Source organism: Lytechinus variegatus, chromosome 3 (assembly GCF_018143015.1).
Source record: "Lytechinus variegatus isolate NC3 chromosome 3, Lvar_3.0, whole genome shotgun sequence".
Taxonomy (NCBI): Eukaryota; Metazoa; Echinodermata; class Echinoidea; order Temnopleuroida; family Toxopneustidae; genus Lytechinus; species Lytechinus variegatus.
In genome coordinates, this window is record NC_054742.1 from 64,112,092 (window position 1) to 64,134,377 (window position 22,286).

The following is a 22,286-nucleotide window of genomic DNA, read 5'->3' on the forward strand; positions in this document are numbered from 1 at the left end:
AAAAGTAGGATTGCATTTTTTTTGTACAGAATCTCCATCATAATAGGCATTTTTTTTTCTTTTTAAGCTTATTCGATATTTTATGAAATTAGTAATACTACCTGCTGTCATTTCATGTTTAAAATGTAATAATAATTCAGTTTTGTAGGCCTATATGATAATGAATTACATTCCTTTACCTCTTTTCCCAGACAAGATTTAAAACTTGTAGGATGCGCAAATAATCATAACTAAATCAAAGTTAAATCTAGATCACTACCCAGACTACGAACAAATAATCGATTTTGCCTAACTCTAATCCCCTAACAACAGCTTTCTCTGCCTTCTTCGCGGTAATTCTACCCATTTTATTAAAGGCTGATTTGTTAATGGATAATACTATACAGATTGCGATGTCAAGCGTTGATCTCAGATGTAAATAATGCATTATAGCCATCGTGGCGAGATTACTGGTTGTAACAGGGGCCCTTTGTTAGCGCAGGTGTTAGTGAAATGTTACGCTAACAGCAACTAAAAGTGTTTCTGTGCGGCCGATACAGAATGGCAAATTATTGTATTATTGTGCACACAGTTCATCAATGTACAAAATAAAAAAATCATCATTATCTTTCAAAGAACAGATTTTTTTATCAAAAACCTAAAACGAATAAAATTCATAAGAGAAATGAAAAATGCAGAAGAAGGGGAAAGAGGCAGAGGAAGAAAAAGCAGAAGAGAAAGTGAAAAAGAAAAGAAGTATCGTCACTTGGAGCATTGTGGCCCAGTGGATTAGTCTCCAGACTTTGAAACAGAGGGTCGTGGGTTCAAATCCCTGCCATGGCATAGTTTCCTTCAGCAAGAAAAATTAATCCACATTGTGCTGCACTCAACCCAGGTGAGGTGAATGGATACCTGGCAGGAATTCATTCCTTGAATGCCTAGCACGTAAAAGCTGCTTGAGCTACAGCCAGAGTGATAATATCCAAGTCCTTTGGAAGCGCATAGAGGCGTTATTCATAATGTGTTATGCGCTATACAAGAACTGACTATTATTATTATTATCCAAGAAGATCAAAATCTTATTTGAATAGATTTTACAATAGAAATTTACCAGTGTGCTACTTACATTACCATTCAATAGGAATGCAGAGCACTGGAGGGGAACCCCCATCATCTTATGTTGGCACCATGTGACTGAGTTTGATCTATTAATACCATCAAGGTAATGTCGATGTGTAGATGACAGAATGGCGCCACCACCCCATGCAGCCTGCAAGAAGGACATAAATGACAACATGTTCAATTCATTCAAAATGACATCAATTGAAATAATAGTCCCCCAGCCAACCATGACAAGAAATCAGACCAAATTATTAAAACAAATCTGTAAAAACTACATATTTTCACAGAAATGGGAACTCAAGATCAGGGTTTAAAGTGGCAATATTCTTGAAAAACAAAAGAAGGAATATTCCTATCACACATGATGCAAACAGGCTTGAAGTGAACACCCAAAGGATATATGTATTCATAACTGTCTTTCGTTTTGTTTTTGTTTGATGCATGCTGCTAGAAACAAATATGTTTTTATTCCAGTAAGATCTGAAAGTGTCCATAGTAGGATAAAAAAAATTGCCCTACAGCCTTCACAGTACACTCCATATAAATTTCCTTTTTTTACACCTGATTGACAACAATGCAATTGATGTCAATAAAAACCTTCTAGCTCTCTCTTTTCAAATGACACCTGCATATAACAAAGTGTAGTCTTATTGGCCTGGAATTCAGAATATAGGCCAAAGGGCACATATACTATCCATTCCATGAAAAGAAAGCTTATGGCGCTAGCTGAAGACATTCTTCCTAAATCATGGTGAAGTTGCTAAGTCAAGAGTTCACTGGTACTAAGAAGGCTCCTGATACTTACATCTACATGGAACCAGATGCCATATTTCACACATATATCTGCAATATCCTGTAAGGGGTCATAGGCACCATACACTGTAGTCCCACCTGTAGCAACTACCATCAGAGGTATAGCACCCTGTTGAGACAAGACCAACAAAGATATCGCATTGCATGGGCTAGTAAAGCGGTGGTAGGAAGCGCTAGCACACCGATTTTAGCTCAACGCAAACTATGCAAAATGTACAGTGCACAGGAGAATTACACCCTTCTGCCAGACCAGCAGGAATAGTAACAGACCTTATGGCCCAAAATCTGATTTCAGGTTTAACTTAGAGACCATGATCTAAAATTATGGAAAGCAAAAATGTCAAAAAGATTTTTACATACTTATGGTTATCACTCTCTTTCCTAATTCTTTATTCATGAAGACAACTATCCTATTTGTCTTTCTCAGAGAGTTAAGAACAATTTAAGGGTCAAATTGACTGATACCTTGAACCTCTACTTTTAGAGATTTAACTCACAATTGGCTTTCCATAGCTGAACCACAATGCTCGACCAGAGTTCAAATCAAACCCGACTTCAGAAAATGGCCTATGAGTTTATATGCCATCAGCAGCTGAACACCCAATGACAATGCAATGTCAGAGGACAAACAATGACATTTCCAATGCATCCCATCCCCTACCAGTCATCGCTCAAATCTGAACTCGATCGGAATTACACGTGATCATGTGTGTGAATGAATATCCTCTAGCAACCTCGCTTGTCCTCTGAGTGAGGGCACACTTCGGTCACTTGGGCCGCATGACATGACACGCACAAGGTCTACTGACATACATGTAAAATCATCACATTCTTTTGCCAGCCAGGAGGCAATTTAGTCCGCACTTCTTGGAATGCACACAGGCTTCATCTTACTCACTGATTTGATATCTATGACTAATATAATTTACAAATATTTACTTTTCAAATTCTTGAAACAACTGCAAAATGAATCTTATCATCACATTTCACTACAGGGCTCAAATAACTTGGAGGTTTACCATTCACCATGTGTAATATGAAGAAGGGAAAGAAAATACAGGCAGAAGAGAGTAACCTCTCTTCACTTCGTCCTGCTACTACTCAAACCATTGCTACTCAAGCCAAATTCAGCTCATCTCGTCTGGTTTAGTCTTTTTAGGACTTCACTCGATTTCAAGAAAAGAATGCTTCTAAATTCCTCTTTTCATCCTTTCTCGTCTTTTCATTTCAATTTTTCCGCCTGTATTTTCTTTAACTCATATTACACCATGATCTGACAGAATTGTATGTTTGTATGTTTTATTCAAATTGGAAGTGAATATATATTGAATTGAGTATAATGATAATGTCTACAGCATACATATTGTCAGAAATGTTGACTCTCCATATTTTCATGTTACCATGCAATATACATGTATGCAATGCCTTGCCCTAAATACAACAATACTCACACTTGACTTTGCATCTGCGATTGCTCTGTCTAATGACTCCGGTATCATTCTACCACTAGACCAAGAAAACATGGGTAACAGGATTAACGTAACATAAAATTAGAGATACTGACAAATTTATTTTATCATTCAATTTAAATCTGCTAATAAACTCCAAGAGATAAAAAAGGACACATGTAGGCCTATTAGCAGTGAAATATATATTCATTTTGTCTGCTTTTGCCCTAAAATCTTTAATACAGAACTGCCCCTATCAGGTTCAGGCAATTGACAGGTGTCGTATAACTAAGTCAGATTCGAAATGTGTAAAGCCCATAATAACCCATGATGCATTGAAACAATGATGTTTCTACATAAAACACATTACTGCATATTGTGTAGCATCAATCTTTCATCCCAGCCCGCCACATTTTGATCATATTATTATAATGTTACTGATAAAAAGGATTAAGTTTGTCTACTTCAAGTATAGTTATAATAATAATAACAATAATATCATACTACATGCAATTTATTAGGCGCCGTGCCATACTCATTATAGATGCACAAGGCGTACAAGTGAAGGGGGAAGGAGCAAACAAAATATTAAAAAACAGAAAACTGATTGATAAGATGAGTTACAAAGATTTTTTTTTAATAGTATTATCTTAAGTGTTTCGACACATTTGCTCTCCTGGATCTCTCGTGGGAGGGAATTCTATGGCGAGGGCCCCACAAAGATTAATGCGCTTCCCCCCCCACTTTGTTTCTACATTCCGGAACTGACAAAAGACTGGAGTCACTGGAGTGTAGAAGCCTAGATGGCACTAGCGTACCTATGGGGGGGGCAGACTGCCCCCTCCGACGAGTCACAACCCATGCAAGGGATGTATCCCTCCCCCCCTGATGAGTCACAACTGATCCCTGACAAGCCACAAGTGGACCCCTCCTATGAACTTGAAGACCTTTTTTTGGGTTGTCAATTTTTTTCTGGTGCGAAATGTCTTTTACATGCGGTTGAAGATTTTTTTTTTTTGCTTTTCAAATTTTTTGTGGACGAATTTGCCCCCCTTTGGAAAATCCTAAGTACCATACGCTACTACTAGATGGTGTGTAGGTATTGATGAGAGCAGTGTTGTATTGTGGAGCAGTATACCAGCAAAAGGATTTTATAGGGAAATAAAGTGGTATGAAAGTCACATGGTATGATGATCAAAAAGCATTTTCCCTGACTTTGTGATGAGTACCGTATGTTTCCCAATTTTTCATGAATATGAAGAGGGGAGGGGGCAAATAATTTTTCCAAATATCACGTAAAACCTGGTTTGACTGTTCGATGAACATGTGTGATCACCAATGGTGTCACTTAACCAAGAGCTTGCTTAAGGCATGGTCACACCGCCCAAGTTCTTCGAGCGGTGGTGGAGCGGAGAGAAAAAAAATCATCACCGCTATCTCCCGTTCACCATTTTCGATTTCGATTGTTTATATTTTGTTTTTGATTTTTCCCAAATTTTGTGAGCGAAATTGGACCCCCTCTCCCTACCGCTCCAACAACGCTCGGGTGATGTGACCAGGCCTTAATCAAAGAATTTACAAAAAATGACAAATCTGGTATTTCATATCACAAAATATAAAAAAAATAGTGAGTGGGTGATGCCACTGACTCTCATTTGAAAATCACCCTAACTGTGTGTGACAATGGCGGATCCAGGGGGGGGGGGAGTTTGGGCCGGATGAGAGGAATAATCAAAATTTGTGATGTATATATATGCTATTCTAACACAAGTGTGCCCCCCCCCCCTTGAAAGTGATGACCCATTTTTGGCTTGTCACATTTTTAGAATTCAAATTATACTGGGCGCTGGCTCCTCATGCTTCGGGCCGCTGCAGGGAAGCTGTGCGTTTAATATGTAATTTTTTGTTTATTAGTTTCAAAAGTACCATTTATTGGCTGTATCGTAGCTTGAATTTTTCAGTTCCCCTATTGGTTTGGAAATCCAAAGTGAAAAGCAGGATTCTTCTAGATTATGAGTTTTTAAGTTACAAAATAACGTCAATGCCTTCTCAAAGCGATGGTGCGTGAACAATTCTCTTTTTTCTGTCGGCATCTCTTTTGAATTAGTTTGGTCTTTTTGAATATAGGAATGTAAGCCTACCTTTACTTTACTGGTTGTTTAATGGTATTTCTTGGTTTGTATATATGAGTCCTTATTTGTACTTACAAAGTATATTATTCTGATAATTTATTTGTATATATGTTATAGTTTGATTGTAAATAAAGTTTCATTTTGAAAAGTCAAGAAAAAGTCTTCTTCTTCTCCTTCTCCTTCTCCTCCTCCTCCTCCTCCTTCTTCTTCTCCTCCTTTTCCTTCCCCTTGTTCTTCGTCTTTTACTTCTTCTGCTCTGAATTTGTCATGTTTGCTGTAATAATTATGCTAAATCTATTAAGTTTGTTGCAACTGAGAAGAAAAACAATTTACAGATATCATGGAAATATCGCTAACATCTGCAATCATAAGATTGTAAGAGGTCCATGGTCATACTTTACTTTTATTTATACTACTACTTTGACATGGTCATACTTTATTCATGCTTTGTATTGTATCTTGAGATCAATGCTTGGAAGTCGCTAATGTATGGTACTTGAAAATCTCTATGAAATATCTATGCACTATGCAATAGTTGCCTTGAGGTCGTGCTATGTCTTGCCCCCCTCCCGCTGCCTCCCTATTACCGTGTTTACACAGTGACACGGATCGGGGGTTCGACACGCGAGCCGTGCTCAACACGGCAATTTTATGCTGTGTAAACACGATTAGTGTGATCCGCGAGCCGTGTCGAACACGGCTTTTTTGATCCGCCAAAATCGTAGGTTTCAACCTGCGAGCCGAGTCAGACTCGGCAATTTTTTCGTGTGTAAACAGAAAGCCGTGTCGAACTCTCTTGACCAGGTCACTGCGCGCGCTTTCACTTTTGGCATTGTTGTTGTTCACACGGACAAGATTCGATTCCGGCGGTGAATTTCCCGCGTTTAATTTGCGACGTCATAATTCCTCTTCCGTTCGAGATCCGCGAGCCATGTTGAACTCGCCTTTTTATATACATGTACGTATAAACGCGATCTCTGATCCCTTCTTCGCAGTGTTCAACCCGGCTCGCGGATTCAACACCCAAGCCGAGTCAATGCGTAAACACGGTATTTCTCTCCGGGTGATATCTCCCCTCTCTGTTCTCTCTTCTCTCCCTACTCTTATTGCCTCTCTTTCTCTCTCTTCACACTACACACTGTTTCTCCTTCTTGTTGGCTCAGTGCGGGGAGGAGATCGTGTCTTGTAGGTGCTTCCTTTGTTGATATCGTGCTGTATATTTTTTTTTGTAATGGTGCACTATTTCTTCATAATTGCTGTTTATACTTTTGGACGTCTTCCACTCATTTATTTTTTAGATGTTGTCATGAAATGTATGTGTGTAAATCCCGAAACAAATTTCCTTTATGGACTTAAATTGAATTGAAATTGAATTGAATTTACAATAAACCTGATTCTGTCTGTGGCCGGCAAAGAAACCAACTTTGTGAAACTAACAACACACATACTACTTAAATAATCATTTTATCACATACCTTTTATCTGTTTCTACTTTGATGACATTGTTTGTTCCTATTCCCAAGAATGCTGCCCCTTTTAGGAGTGAATAATGGCTCTGTTTGAGGAAAAAAAATAGACAAAACTATTCTTTCTTCTCCTTTCCACCAAAAATCTAACAAAGTAATAAAAGATTATGCTTACCTAGGTGATTTTGCCTTCAACAGATTGCCCAAAGCAGGCACAAACAAACCAATCCAATATCAAATTTAATACAAAAGAAAGAACAACAAAAGAATTTGACAAAGTGGGCACAAACACATGGCAATTATTTTCAATAGAAAGTGCAATAAATGTAACCTATTATAAATAAATGGGGCAAATAAAACAACAAACAAACAGTTTCTGGAACATGTCCTTTCAATATAATACTTACACATTGCATGCAGACATAATTCTTCCAAATTGATTTAGATATGTTGATCAGTGATGCATACCAATGAATAAACACAAAAACGATTTATCCTTGACCCGCATGTGCAAAACATGTGATTTGACTCTCTTATGGCACTGAATTATCCATAAACTTTAATCTGAATGTGCTAGTGAACATAAAAGATAATATCTAAAGTTTACGGGACATTCTACTATAAATCAAGAATATTGTAAGTAAATTACAAATTTTGCAAAATATCCATTTAGACTCTAAAAGCTCATATTACCACAAATTCATGAAAATACAACCAGATTAAAAAAAGTTCATCATGAATGATTTATTTGGTACTTGTTTGGTATTTGCAGTCAAACCCCAATTAATGTTTCAGTGTGCAGCTTTTCCATTTATTATTTTCTCATTGCCCCGACTACTAACCTGATCAGAAGCGAATATTTGCAGAGGTTTGGAACTGAAGTTTCCATTTTCTTTGTAATCTTCATTCAACTCATATCTGGCATGGTTGATTGCATACATGTTGGCAAGTGATCCACCTAATGACAACAACAAAAAAATATGGTTAAAGTATTAATTATCACATCAGAAGATGTATCAATAACATTGCATCATAATTAAAAAACAAACTTCACTTCAAGCTATAACAAATTATCTGAACATTTCTCAAAAATCACTATGACTTTGAGACAAATAACGTTGGATCATATGACAAAAACAGGTACACTTCAAGTTAAATGGGATCATATGGGTATGTTGAAATCATTATGAGATGCAAAAATAATTTTCGATAATACTGATAGATATTGAAAAACGATCACACTTCAAGTTGCTATTCTTGATCATGCTTTTTGCTTGTATAGGTTTGTTCAACTCAAAATTTTAACTTGTACATAAGGGATCGGCCTTGATGGACAAGTAGCATAGGTCTACTACTAATCCAGGACATCCAGTGTTGGCCTATAATTTTTCTAAATTATTGTATAAATTCACTCATTTGTGATTTCATTTATTGCATTTTTTGTAATTGTCTAGAGATTTTTTTTCATGCCACGTACATGTATAAACCACACATAAATATTTTTTGATGCATTTTTTAACATGAATATTCACCTAAGAAGAAATTGAAACAGATTTAGAACTTTTCAAAATTCATAACTTGTTTTTAACTGTCCCATTTTTTCTCATATTTTCACCTACATGTATCAGCAGCTGTGATTATTATCTCCTCTTTTGAAATTGACTCTTTTTTTGGGGGGGAGGTAGAACACCCAAAGGCAGAATATATCAACACTTATATAATAAATAAATAAAAGTTACATTTATATAACACATTACATTAACATTTCAATGCACTTAATATAATCTGTATCCATGCTGCATTCATCCTTGAAATTTATATGTTTCAATCTACATTGATTCATATATATATATGTACATGTGTGCTACTGATTTCTACTCTGGAGTAAAGGTTATTTATATAGCAACATAAAATCACAGTAAACAAATAAACCACAGGTCAAGGCTATATCCACATTAAAATCCCAAATCATAGAAATAACAAGTAGGCCTAGAGTATTTCCATAAGTTATTTCAATTTTCAAAGTATTTTTATTTGAAATCCTTCTCCAGATACCCTATTTGCACAGCCTGTACAATGTTTTTTGCTTGGGGGGGTGGGGGAGAAAGAATTGATGTGTATGGAATAGGGCACTTAAACTAATATCCTAATCTTAAAAAAAAAAACAAGTGGAGCACCTCCGGCAGTCTTACCTGCAATTGTACAACTCAATATAGCAACAGTGCTGATTTTGAAAATCACCATAAAATATGATGTTCATTGACCTAAGTGACATATGACCTTGATCATGTGACCTTCGACTTGTGCAAGATATTCAGTGATACTTATTTCACCTGTCCACATTTCATGGACTACATCCATAATCTTGTACAATTATCTTGGCAATTCAACAAATACCCCCAATATGGCCAAAGTTCATTGACCTTTAAAGTTCAATGACCTTTAACCTTGGTCATGTGACCTGAAACTCATGCAAAATGTTCACTGATACTCTTATGTCCAAGTTTCATGAACTACATCCATAGATTTTTCAAAGTTATGATGGCAATTCAACACACCCCAACATGGCCAAAGTTCATTGACCCTCAATGACCTTACACTAGGATGTCCAGTAATCCTTATGTCCAAATTTCATGAACTAGGTCTATATACTTTTAAAGTTAGGATGACATTTTAAAAATGTATTAAACCTTAGGTTAAGATTTCAATGTTGATGATGCCGCCGTCGGAAAAGCAGCGCCTATAGTCTCGCTCTATGTGAGACAAAAATAAGCAATATATTTTTCTAGTCAAGACATTTCAAAAGACAGTGTTATCCACATTCATGACATACTAGTTTATGCCATGTGCTGAATGATTTTGTCTTTCATTTAATCTCGTAATTTGAATTCAAAATTTAAAGCAGTAGTCATTTTATTTTTGCATAACCGTCTCTTGCATGGCGATGATTAAAATTTAATTATGTAATGCATAATCATACAATGCTATATATCATGTGAGTGATAGAAAACTGGGTGTAAAATTCATATTAAATGACGATATGCCGTTACAATAACTAACACTAAAAAAAAATTTGACAAATAAAATGTATGATTTGTAGAAATATACTGACATGACCATTAATCATGGCTAAGAAGTGAATATGTGTCAGTACAGGAAGATATGGAACAATGACTCTCAATGGAATTGTAAGTAAAGCAAGTCAACAAAAACAATTGTTAACAATACAAGGCATTTTAGCAATTTCATAAAAGTCATATTTTGCTTGCTAGTTTCAATCCGAGACCAAAACAGTACACATTTGCCATGATGCTCTCATACAGGTTTTGCCCATTGGAATACTGTACAAAAATTGGAGGCATCATTTGCCTTATTTTCCTAATTTCTGCCAGTGCGCTTGCGCAATAGGATCCAATTTTGATCACTAATTTCAGAATTTAATCCATTTGGTTGGAACCAGTTGGTTGGAACCAACGCATTGTAGATAATGCGCAGCCAGTGCATTCACATTCTTAGCTGATCAAGCCCAAGAATTTTACGTGTTACGTCAGCCTGTTTTACGTGTATGTGCACGTCATGCATGATGCACGGTAATTGTCATAAACGCTTAGCAAAAATTACTTTGCTAAGTTCGTAAATAACCTGACATCAAAAGTAGTGATAAGCAGACAGGTATTGTTCCAAATAACAGCTTGAATTTACACATTATTATACAGGGACTCGTGGTTCACAAACCGCCTTGTTGCATTTAATAACATGATAAATATCTTTTAGCATTGCATATTCTTTCATAAGTAAGAAAAAAAATTGTCAACTAAGCAAGGATATTTCCATCATTAATGGTAGAGCTTGTAATTTATTTATATCCTTTTATTATGTGCAACAAAGAATATGGTGCCTTTGAAAGACATGAATCCTATCCAGTGGGACATTGACCGGGGACATTAATTCCTTGAACAAGTTAAATTGTGTGCTTGTCAGGCCAATATTAAAGGGGAATGAAACCTTTGGAACAAATAGGCTTGTGTAGAAACAGAAAAATTAAAGAATAAGAATAAAGAAAGTTTGAGAAAAATCGGACAAATAATGAGAAAGTTATGAGCATTTGAATATTGCAATCACTAATGCTATGGAGATCCTCCCATTGGCAATGCGACAAGGATGTGTGATGTCACTGATGAACAACTTTCCCTTTGGTGGACTATAAAATACCCTCAAAATGTCTCTTTTTGCTTTTTCTTACGATGATACAAACTCTTTATCCATTATGTATTCTTAAAAAATATGTATTACATGCCCTCATGTAGAAAGAACACATGATCTATGGATAGATGTGATAAAAGAGGCAATTCAAGTGAAATATATACTATAGTAATGGGGAGAGTTGTTCATCAGTGACATCACACATCTTTGTCGCATTACCAATTTGCTATCTCCATACCAATAGTGATCGCAATATTCAAATGCTCATAACTTTCTCATTATTTGTCCGATTTTTGTTGATCTGTTTCTTTGATTTTTCTATTTTCACACAAGCTATCTTGTTCCAATGGTTTCATTCTCCTTTAAGTCAAACAGAAGGGTTACACAGCGTCATGTCTTTCAAAGCCACCATAACCTTTGCAGCACAATAAAAGGCTTTGATTGAATTACAAGCTCTCCATAAATAATGCAAATCGCAATACTTGGGTTGACAATTTTTTAATTTTATGAAAAAACATTCAATACCATAAATAACACTAAAAAAAACAATTCAAGTAAATGAATAGAATTAAATGGATTTTGACGGCATAATTGCAAAATTATGGGAAATAAAAAGATTAAAAGGAAGTTTGCTGAAAAGCAAAAAGTCTGATGATCAATGTTTTCTCAAGCCTTTTTTTTGACCCCTGACAAAAATGTTCCATCTTTGCTGCTCAAGCATGAAAGAAACTTAAGACTTCAGATCATCTATAAACAACAAAATACAGACATTGTAATTTGAAACAAAATTTTGATAGCCTTTTCAAAACTGTCCCGTGTTTTTTTTATACGTACTGTCCAGCTTTAGGTAATAATAATACTATTGACTGGCTGTTCTTTCAGGAAAAACCAAATACATATGTGGCCGTTAAAAGAACCATATTGCCCTCGTCTGGGGCCAATATGATTCTGTTAGGGGCAACAATTTGATGTTCCCCTCAAAGCCAGTCTGTTTTCACCCTCAAGGGGACTTCATACAACTACTCAATACAAATTCTATCATTATTTATTTGGGAGTTGTATGTAAATGGATTCTCGCCGAATGCACTTTATGTATTTTCAATTCTAGAATGGATATAGGATAGGCATATTCAATAATGCAACAACATCAAGAAGACAATAACACAATGACATTCTCAGGTAATTTCAGAGTGATTGAGGGAGCCAAAATGACCTAAATAATTCTCCTCTGGCTTCCATTTTAAAGGCCAAACTTCTGATTGATATTATTTTCTGATGCTTACTCTGTGAGACATGTACTCAATTAGACAGGAAACTACTTCCAATTTATTAAATAATTCAAATTGAATTATTTTATCATGGATAAATGCACCTAAGTATTGCAAGAACTAGACGCTTAAGCATGTATACCGAAATTTAATTTCCATGCACTTATTAGATTGGATCTGTTTACACTTAATTCTATAAGTCTATACAAAAGCCTTCAAACATGGGGAGTGAAAGCTTCTATCCAAAGAGAAGACCACATTATCAATTAAATTAAGCTTAATGCTTGCTATTGTTCATCAGAATTCTGTAATGAAATTAAATTAGAGTGATCAGTCTGTAGGCCATTTCAACAATGCAACAAACATTATATTCACTGACACAAGTGCAAGTCTATGCTTTTACTTTAAATTACTTCAGCATCAAAAAGTATTGCACACAATAACCATATTAATTTCTTGTATCTAGCACATTATATCAAGTCAACCTTTCAAACTTATTTTACTTTGTCATTTTTTGTTTTTTCAATTATATTTGTTAATTGTGAAATAAATCAAGTTATCTTCACAATCTTTACAAATATTTTGTTCTTTCTTTCTTTTGTTTTTCTTCCTCCTTCTTTCCTTTCATTTAAAGTTTGCTATTTCTTTCTTTTTTCCCCTCTCCCTTTCCCCCATCTTTCATCCTCTATTTTTCTTTCTTTTCATCTTCCTTTCATTTTGTTTTCCTTCCACATATTTCTTAATTCAGTAATACATTTTTTTCTTGCTTTCCTCAGTTACTGATATTTCTATTCATTTACTTATTGCTACTGATAGTGCATCCTTTCCTATGAAGCCCCTCAAACAGAAACATAGTATCATAAACCACAAACAAAATTCATTTTCACACCACAAGAACAATGCATGTACTTCATACCTGCAAAACATCAAAATGTAAAAAGCAATGATTTAAAAAGAAAACATTCACTCAAAAAGCTCTACCAGATGGAAGAAAAAAATCAAATTTGGTCAACAAATAAAGAAAAAGAAGCATTTTATGTGAATTTTTAAAAATTTGCATAAATAAGCATAAAAATGGTTCTAGTCAAAATTTCAAAATTCTGTGTAGAAGTTTGGTGAACCTCATTAAGCTCTACCAGATGGAAGCAAAACATTCAAAATCGGTCGATAAATAAAGAAGAAGTATTTTTTGTGAATTTTGAAAAAGCGAATAAATTAGCATATTTAATGAGTTTAAAAGACTCTTGTGTAGAAGTTTTGAATCCCCCACCTAGTGCTATCATATACATGTAAAGCAAACAGAATTGAAATTGACCTTGAAATGGCGACGAAGAAGCATTTTGAAATTGTGGACGGATGACAGACGCCTGACTGTGAATTAGACTAATTGCTGCTGTTTTTATCATTCATTATTTTTATTGCCACACACTTTCCAAACTTTTTACATCTTTACAAATATTTTGTTCTTTCTTTCTTTTGTTTTTCTTCCTCCTTCTTTCCTTTCATTTAAAGTTTGCTATTTCTTTCTTTTTTCCCCTCTCCCTTTCCCCCATCTTTCATCCTCTATTTTTCTTTCTTTTCATCTTTCTTTCATTTTGTTTTCCTTCCACATATTTCTTAATTCAGTAATACATTTTTTTCTTGCTTTCCTCAGTTACTGATATTTCTATTCATTTACTTATTGCTACTGATAGTGCATCCTTTCCTATGAAGCCCCTCAAACAGAAACATAGTATCATAAACCACAAACAAAATTCATTTTCACACCACAAGAACAATGCATGTACTTCATACCTGCAAAACATCAAAATGTAAAAAGCAATGATTGACAAAGAAAACATTCACTCAAGGGTACATGATAGTAAATCTACAGTACGAAGGAATTTCAATTACATTACCATGAAATTTGGTTCATTTACTGATATTTCTATTTTATTCATTTACTTATTGCTACTGATAGTGCATCCTTTCCTATGAAGCCCCTCAAACAGAAACATAGTATCATAAACCACAAACAAAATTCATTTTTCACACCACAAGAACAATGCATGTACTTCATACCTGCAAAACATCAAAATGTAAAAAGCAATGATTGACAAAGAAAACATTCACTCAAGGGTACATGATAGTAAATCTACAGTACGAAGGAATTTCAATTACATTACCATGAAATTTGGTTCATTTACTGATATTTCTATTTTATTCATTTACTTATTGCTACTGGTAGTGCATCCTTTTCTATGAAGCCCCTCAAACAGAAACATAGTGTCATAAACCACAAACAAAATTCATTTTCACACCACAAGAACAATGCATGTACTTCATACCTGCAAAACATCAAAATGTAAAAAGCAATGATTGACAAAGAAAACATTCACTCAAGGGTACGATAGTAAATCTACAGTACGAAGGAATTTCAATTACATTACCATGAAATTTGGTTCATTTATGTTTCTTAATCTTATGTCTATTTGAATCAATAATATAAATAGTCTGTAATCTAAAACAAGAATCTACAACATCCATATTTTGTTGATTTTTTTTATTACATGGGGGGGGCATTTCAATCATGAAAAGTTTTGATGGTGATTTTCACTGACTAATTTGCTCTCAGATGCAAGGATTTTCAGTAGCTTATCACAATAGTTGTTGAAAATCCCCTACTTTTTGTTTCATGAAATGCTCCCCAAGGAAAAGCCTCCAGGGGCTGCAATCAGAACAGGAGGGGATTTTGTACTGATCAGAAACCATTCAAAAAAAAAATGAAACTCTTATTCCCCTTGGTAAAGATAAATTCCAGTACTGGTAACGATCTCAAAATGACTTGTTACAGAATCTAATATAATGACCACCCGAGTGTCTGTTTGTGAATGAAAATATGTGTTAAAGGATTCTGGAAGAAATTGTATAATTGCTGAGAAATAAGCAAAATAAGCGTGGATTCGGTCAATGCCGTCGGGTCTTTATTCCAGCAATAATAATACACTGTCCCACGTGTACCTACCTGTGTTGTCGATCTTCAGTGTGATCGTATTTCAGCTTAGATTTTATGATTTCACAAAGTTCAATTAATGTTACTGTATCAGATAGATTCATGATGATATGGTCATACTTAACCTTGGTTTTACAGACTGTCTCACAAAATTAGTGTTTTACTGCAACTACCTTCATTTAGCTTTAAGCCAGAGAGAGAAATCTTACCAGGACAGAATATACCATCTCCTGACTTATACCCACACAGGTCCCTCAGCTTGGAAAGAACTTCTTGTTCTATCAGGGTAAACACTGGTGCAACTTCATAAGTGTACCTAGACAAAGAAATAGCATTCAAAAGACACAGTCTGTTTTATACCCCAAGTTTCAGCACAAACACAATGTTTCTTCATCACATATAACCCAATGTTCTTGTATGCTTTGTTACATTAATAATTAAAATTAATCAGTGTAATAACAGAGTATTGCACGTTTTTCTGACAAATACCACAAAAATGCAGATGACCTAATTTTCATTTTAATGTCTATAGATCAAAATATATCTATTATATATTTTCTATAATTGTGTTGTGAATTATTGCTTTAAACTTTTGCAAGTTATAGCTTTTGCTGCACAGCATGCACAGTACACTGTACTTCTTATAAACCATTTTGAATGGTATTGAATCAAACTTAAGAACTTACACATAGCATGTGTACATATGCAGCAAATAACGAATTATGAGGATCCAATGTATAATTATCAATATATTCCATGTTAAACAAAATGATAATGGATACTTCTACATAGGATTTTATGATCAAAGACTTCAAAGTGAATAATTTTTATTTGTTTGTAAATTATTTCCCTCATATTCTTGAGGTACAAGTCCCACATTTTATCATCTTAAACACTTTGCACTGTTTGATGTTTACATAATATGAAAACAAGACAGGCTGAACTTTATAGCACAAACTGGATTCTATGTAGACTTTGGAATCAGATGAAATGATTTCATTAAACAATGAATTGGCATATTAACCCATATATTAACAACCGAATCTGTAAAATTGTCCATAAGCTTGCAGAAACAACCCCATCCAGGAGGCAACATTTTAAAAAATAATAATGTATTAACAACAATAATAATAAATGATAACAACTTTAACAATAATAACTAGCACATCAATGATGTGGAGCTCATCCAGCATCTCGCAACAAAATTTAACACAATTTAAATTTCAGCCCAGTTGACACTGTAGTAAATTATTTTGGCGACATAAATTGAGGATATAGAATTGAAATTGATGACGAAATGACATAGAAGCATTTTTTGTGATCTATGAATAAATTTCATATAAATTAAGCATAAATAGTTTTCTAGTAAAAAAATTCTAAACTCTGTGTAGAACCTTGGTGAACCTTATGTAGCTCTCAGATGGAACAAAAATAATCAAAATCAAGTATTTTTTGTGAGTTTGAAAATATATGAATAAATTAGCATTTTTAATGATTTTCAAAATTGTGTATTGAAATTTTGTATCACCACCTCAAGCTATCATATAAAGCAAACAAAATTGAAATTGATCAACAAATGAAGAATTTTTTTGTGACTTATGAATAAATTTTGCATAGATTTGCATAAATAAATTTCTAGACAAAATTTAAAGATTTGGGGAAAAGATTGGTGAACCTCTACCAGATGGAAGAAAAAAAAAAAAAAAAAATCGGTCAACAAATAAAGAAGAGGCATTTTCTGTGATTTATGAATAAATTTTGCATAAATAAGCATACATAATTTTCTACTGAAAATATCAAAATTCTGTGTAACAGTTTTGTGAACTTCATGAAGTTATACCAGATGGAAGAAAACAAAATCAAAATCGGTCAACAAAGAAAAAGAAGCATTTTATGTGATTTTTTTAAAATACGCATAAATTAGCATATCTAATGTTTCAAAATTCTGTGTAGAAGTTTTGAATCCCCCACCTAATGCTATCATACAAAGCAAACAGAATTGAAATCAGACTTGATATGACAAAGAAGAAGCATTTTGAAATTCAGTCAACAAATAAAGAAGAGGCATTTTCTGTGATTTATCAATTTTGCATAAATTAGCATAAATGATTTTCTACTCCAAATTCAAAAATTCTGTGTAGAAGTTTGGTGAACCTCAGAAAGCTCTACCAGATGGAAGAAAAAAAATCAAATTTGGTCAACAAATAAAGAAAAAGAAGCATTTTATGTGAATTTTTAAAAATTTGCATAAATAAGCATAAAAATGGTTTGAAAATCGGTCGATAAATAAAGAAGAAGTATTTTTTTGTGAATTTTGAAAAAGCGAATAAACTAGCATATTTAATGAGTTTAAAAGACTCTTGTGTAGAAGTTTTGAATCCCCCACCTAGTGCTATCATATAAAGCAAACAGTATTGAAATTGACCTTGAAATGGCGACGAAGAAGCATTTTGAAATTGTGGATGGATGACAGATGCCAGACTGTGAATGTGACTAATTGCTGCTGTTTTTATCATTCATTATTTTTATTGCCACACACTTTCCAAACTTTTTACATTTTCATGGTTGAGAGAGCATATTCGAAAACTTGGGAATGAATACTCTTTATAGTCCTGCATAAATGCATTATTTTCCTAACATTTTCTCAGAATCAGTTGAATTTATGGATAAATAAGTGATGGATCCAGAATTTGAAAATGGGAAGGGGCAAATCAAGTAATTGGGGGAGCCACCAACATTTTCAAATTTTAACATGTTTTAACAAGTTGTAGAAGATACTACCATAAACCCCTATGATGATAGGTCACAAAAATTGTGCTCACTCAACCATGAACATACGTTATCAAAATGTGTGGAGTGGCTAAATGATAGATTGTAAAACAGCATTAACACCATAAACTTCACCTAAAAACAAAATTTGCCCAACTTTGTATTATCACAATCTGAAAAATGACTGTTGTGACTTTAAAAATTGTAATGTTTAATTCAATCTTAATTACTCATGCATGACTAAACCGATCAATCTCATTTTCCCCTAGGAGTTGCTTAATGAGTGTAGAAAATCACCTACGAAATATCATATCTCATAATTATTCCGTTCAAAAGTTACAGTAATTTGATTTAGGGGGGACTTCCTTTTTTGTTGTGTATATTATTCAGTATGTGGAACTAGTACAAGAGAGATCCCCAGTAAAAACTTCTCTGAGTTCATATCAGGTTTGTAATTATGCACTTATAAGAGAAATATAATGATTAAAGCATGGTTGAGTACACTATTGTTGACCAGTCTTTCAGAATTGATGGAGAGCATACCGGTATATGTAGTCACAATCAGGGTGCTACTTGGGCATGTGATATGAAACACACAAATTGCGTACGTTTACATGTAACATTGGAATTAAATTGCGTTAGATACCCTTGCCCGTATACCAAACTCTGGTTTAATTTAGAATTGGGTCTAAAGTAGAGGTCTCAGAACTATGGATGGCCAATTGTGACAAAAATCTCCAATGGTACAATATCAATCTATCAGCTCATACTGACAAACATTCATAATCATCTGAGAATAATAACTAAACTAAACCCTTAAACTTGGGTCAAGGTCATGGTAAAATATTCAGAGAAATACACAGTTTTGGCTTCCTATAATTTAAAAGTCGGAGTTGGACTATGGTTTTAATTACCGGTAAACGGGACTTAAGAATACGGCCCCTGAGTGTGTTTAGACTTACTGGCTTTCATTAAGGCTCTCAGTCATCCACGCACCAGCAAGACCATACGTATCCTGCCCAGCAAACAGCTGATTATAAAACTGAGGATGACCTACATTTTCAAACACAAAGATATAAATAATACAACAAATGACCACACAACAATCAGTGTTTGAGCAAACAGTGTATTGGAGGTTTGATGCCGGGTCAATCTATTGCCTATTGACTAACATAGGTGTAGCTTGCCCTTAGACAAATCATCGGTCTGTACAAACAATTCCGGCTAACAGCGGACACAACATAGTTACCATATATACTGATTCATCTTAATTTGGGTGCTATTTTTTATTCTCATTCACACAATTGAATCATCGATTTCATAAATCAGTAATCTTGCACAAAGAAAACTTGTGTAACTATAAGTAAAGATAATGTAATCACTAACACACTTAACTGTAATCAATACATATCTATCACCGTTTCCCTAACCCTATCCGCAACTAGTCTGCTGAGCAAACCTTTCACTCGTGTAAAGGGTCTGAATTGCAGCCTGCTCATGCCTTGTGTACTGAAGACCCTCTCGCTCTGTGCTAGTCTTTGCATGGAGACACACTTGTTGATCAAAGTTTCAATCAGGGTCTGTGGCTGCAGACTAACCCGCAACCCCAGTGCCAAAAAATCTCATATATAGAGATTTTAAATCATTTTAAAGAGGAATTTTCACTTCTTTGGTATCTTCCTCATTTTGTTTATTTAATCACAAAATAATGCAAATTTGAATTTTTCTTAATTGAATTAAAACAGAATTAGAATTGTACATTAACTCACTGACTTTGACGCTGTGATCATACGTCTGTTTACAGAGTTGAAGGAGTCTATCGTGAGATTCAGGTTCATCCTTGATTGTTAAATCCATCTCATTCTTCAGTTCATGAGGATGCTGGAAATCAATTACTGTGGACAGATTTTTTTTTAAATATTAATTTCATGTATCTTTTTATTCATGATGTTGCATTCAAATATTATTATTATTATTTATTTGGCATAATCAAACACATGAACAACATATACAAACAATGAGAGTCACATGGATGCCGGGAAAGGAAAAAGATCAACTAAATAACTATAACCCGAAGCTCTTCCTTTCCAATCCATGTGACTTTACAAAGATAACATACATGTAATACAAAATAGTAAAATACAACTATGTAGTTTTTGAAGATGATACACATACAAATAAATAGACTTTCAATAAAAAAAATGACAAAATCTAGAAAGTCTCAATGCACGGAGTTTTACATCCAGCAGTTGCCATGAGAATGAACCAAATGTACATGACTGGCCATGCATTGCCCCTATGAGCCAAAATATGAATCAACACAATGTGTGTTAGACTGTAGATATCATGTCAACTGGAAATCTGCAATGGTAATCCAGCATTTGTACCACGACTGTCAAAAACAATATCTATAAACAAAGACTTCTCTCACGTTAAATTCCAAGTAAAATTTGCTGAACGATTTTTTCGTTAAGATCAAAAGAATGAAATTGTACTGGAGGTACATATGGACAAAAATGATAACACAAGAACTAAAGTGCCTGAGACAACCAACTTGATAGGCAGAGGCATAAATTATATAGATAATAAATCCAAAACAAAGCTAAGCTTTGAAGCTTTTAAATTCATTATAAAACAATTCTACTCTCACCTTTGCATTCTGCACTGAGAGGCTTAGAGATGCCCTCTGCTAAAACTAACTCAAAGAAATTCCTCAAGAATGTTTCTTCCCCTTCTCTCATTCCAACAGTGTCCTTCCACCCATGAGCACCAGTTAGCTTGTTGGCGTCATTGCACCCCCTTATCGTGCCCCCGTTAGCACTGTTGACAAGAGGTGAGGACTTGGGTTTGGTGGCCCGAGGTGCTGTGTTGGTATTGATATCACCGTTCCTTTGCATAATGGTACTTCGTTTAGACCCCAAAGGTACAATCCTGGAAAATGGTCGTTGAGGCAATTTGGAGGGTCCTCTTATGCACAAATTATAACTTCTTATGCATAAAGCACCTGCATATTTCAGAGAGATAACAAAGTGAAAATGTAATCTTTAAGTAAGATTTCTGGATTTTATTTTTGAGTGTCACAAAAAGCAATAATTGATGACGGAGAAAGTTCATATACTACGATTATATCCTTTTTTGTTCAAGTCACTTACTCTGATTGTAGTTTGTATGGGACATTGACTCAAGGCTTCAGATGCAGTGCAGAATTGTTATTGATATTAAAGAAAATGTTCAATAACCACAAAACGCTCATATTTATTTAAAACAGAGTTAAACTAAAGTAGTAGAAAAAAATTGACCATTTGAGACATTTTCAAACGACAGTGATCAAAATAAATCATCCTCATCAAACCCCCAGGAGTGGAGGTAAAATAAAGGACCACACTTTGGGGAAATAATTTATCAGACCAAGCTCCTATTAGGGTATGGTCATAATTATTTCCTAAACTTAGTCCTACCCAAGTTGTGTGGGCACCATTTTTTACATTTAATAGCTCACATGGCATGGCCGAGCTGTTTTGGGTTGTTGTTTTTTATTTCCTACATTCGTTGTAGGCGTACATACATGTAGTATTGATGAATTTTTAGTACACTTGCTCTTTTAAATTTAAACAAAAATATCAAATAAATTTTTGATAGAAAATCAAAGAAATTAATGAGTCACTTTCAAGTCTCAATTTTGTGTTTACAGACAAAAGTTGCCCCTTTTGTCAAATGTTTCTCAGATACATTACCCTAATACAGTATATGCAGTAGTTGTGTTGGTCAGTGAACAGGAATTGTCAAAAACAATGATCCTCATGATTAAAATAAATTTTATCTCTAAAAGTGTTAGATGAATGACTAAAATTTGACAACAAATGCACAGCAAAACTGATCTAATTGTTAAGGTCAATGTGAAAAGAACTAATATCCACTCATTGAATTATTCTAAATTGTAGCCTGATCTTGATCAGCCATTCATTTTGAAAATTTGAATTCTGATTTTGTATTAATATTTAATGCTGTTCACCATATCTGATCTACTGTTTTACTTAATTGGTGCATGAAGTTTTTTATTTTCTAATTTCTACCTTTAAAAAAATCACATCCTT

General features: G+C 34.3%; 1 protein-coding gene across 1 annotated transcript in view; it reads right to left on the bottom strand.

Moving 5' to 3' along the window:
• Nucleotides 1-22,286, bottom strand: part of LOC121411646 (cysteine sulfinic acid decarboxylase-like) — a 34,791-nt gene that overhangs the window by 8,348 nt on the left and 4,157 nt on the right. Inside the window, exons 2-10 of the mRNA XM_041604463.1 lie at nt 20,843-21,196; nt 19,962-20,087; nt 19,155-19,245; nt 15,633-15,739; nt 7,803-7,918; nt 6,970-7,049; nt 3,366-3,420; nt 1,907-2,023; nt 1,106-1,249 (exon numbers count right to left, since the gene is read on the bottom strand). Of these exons, the coding sequence (XP_041460397.1) occupies nt 1,106-1,249; nt 1,907-2,023; nt 3,366-3,420; nt 6,970-7,049; nt 7,803-7,918; nt 15,633-15,739; nt 19,155-19,245; nt 19,962-20,087; nt 20,843-21,196 (1,190 nt within the window). The remainder of the gene's footprint in view (nt 1-1,105; nt 1,250-1,906; nt 2,024-3,365; nt 3,421-6,969; nt 7,050-7,802; nt 7,919-15,632; nt 15,740-19,154; nt 19,246-19,961; nt 20,088-20,842; nt 21,197-22,286) is intronic.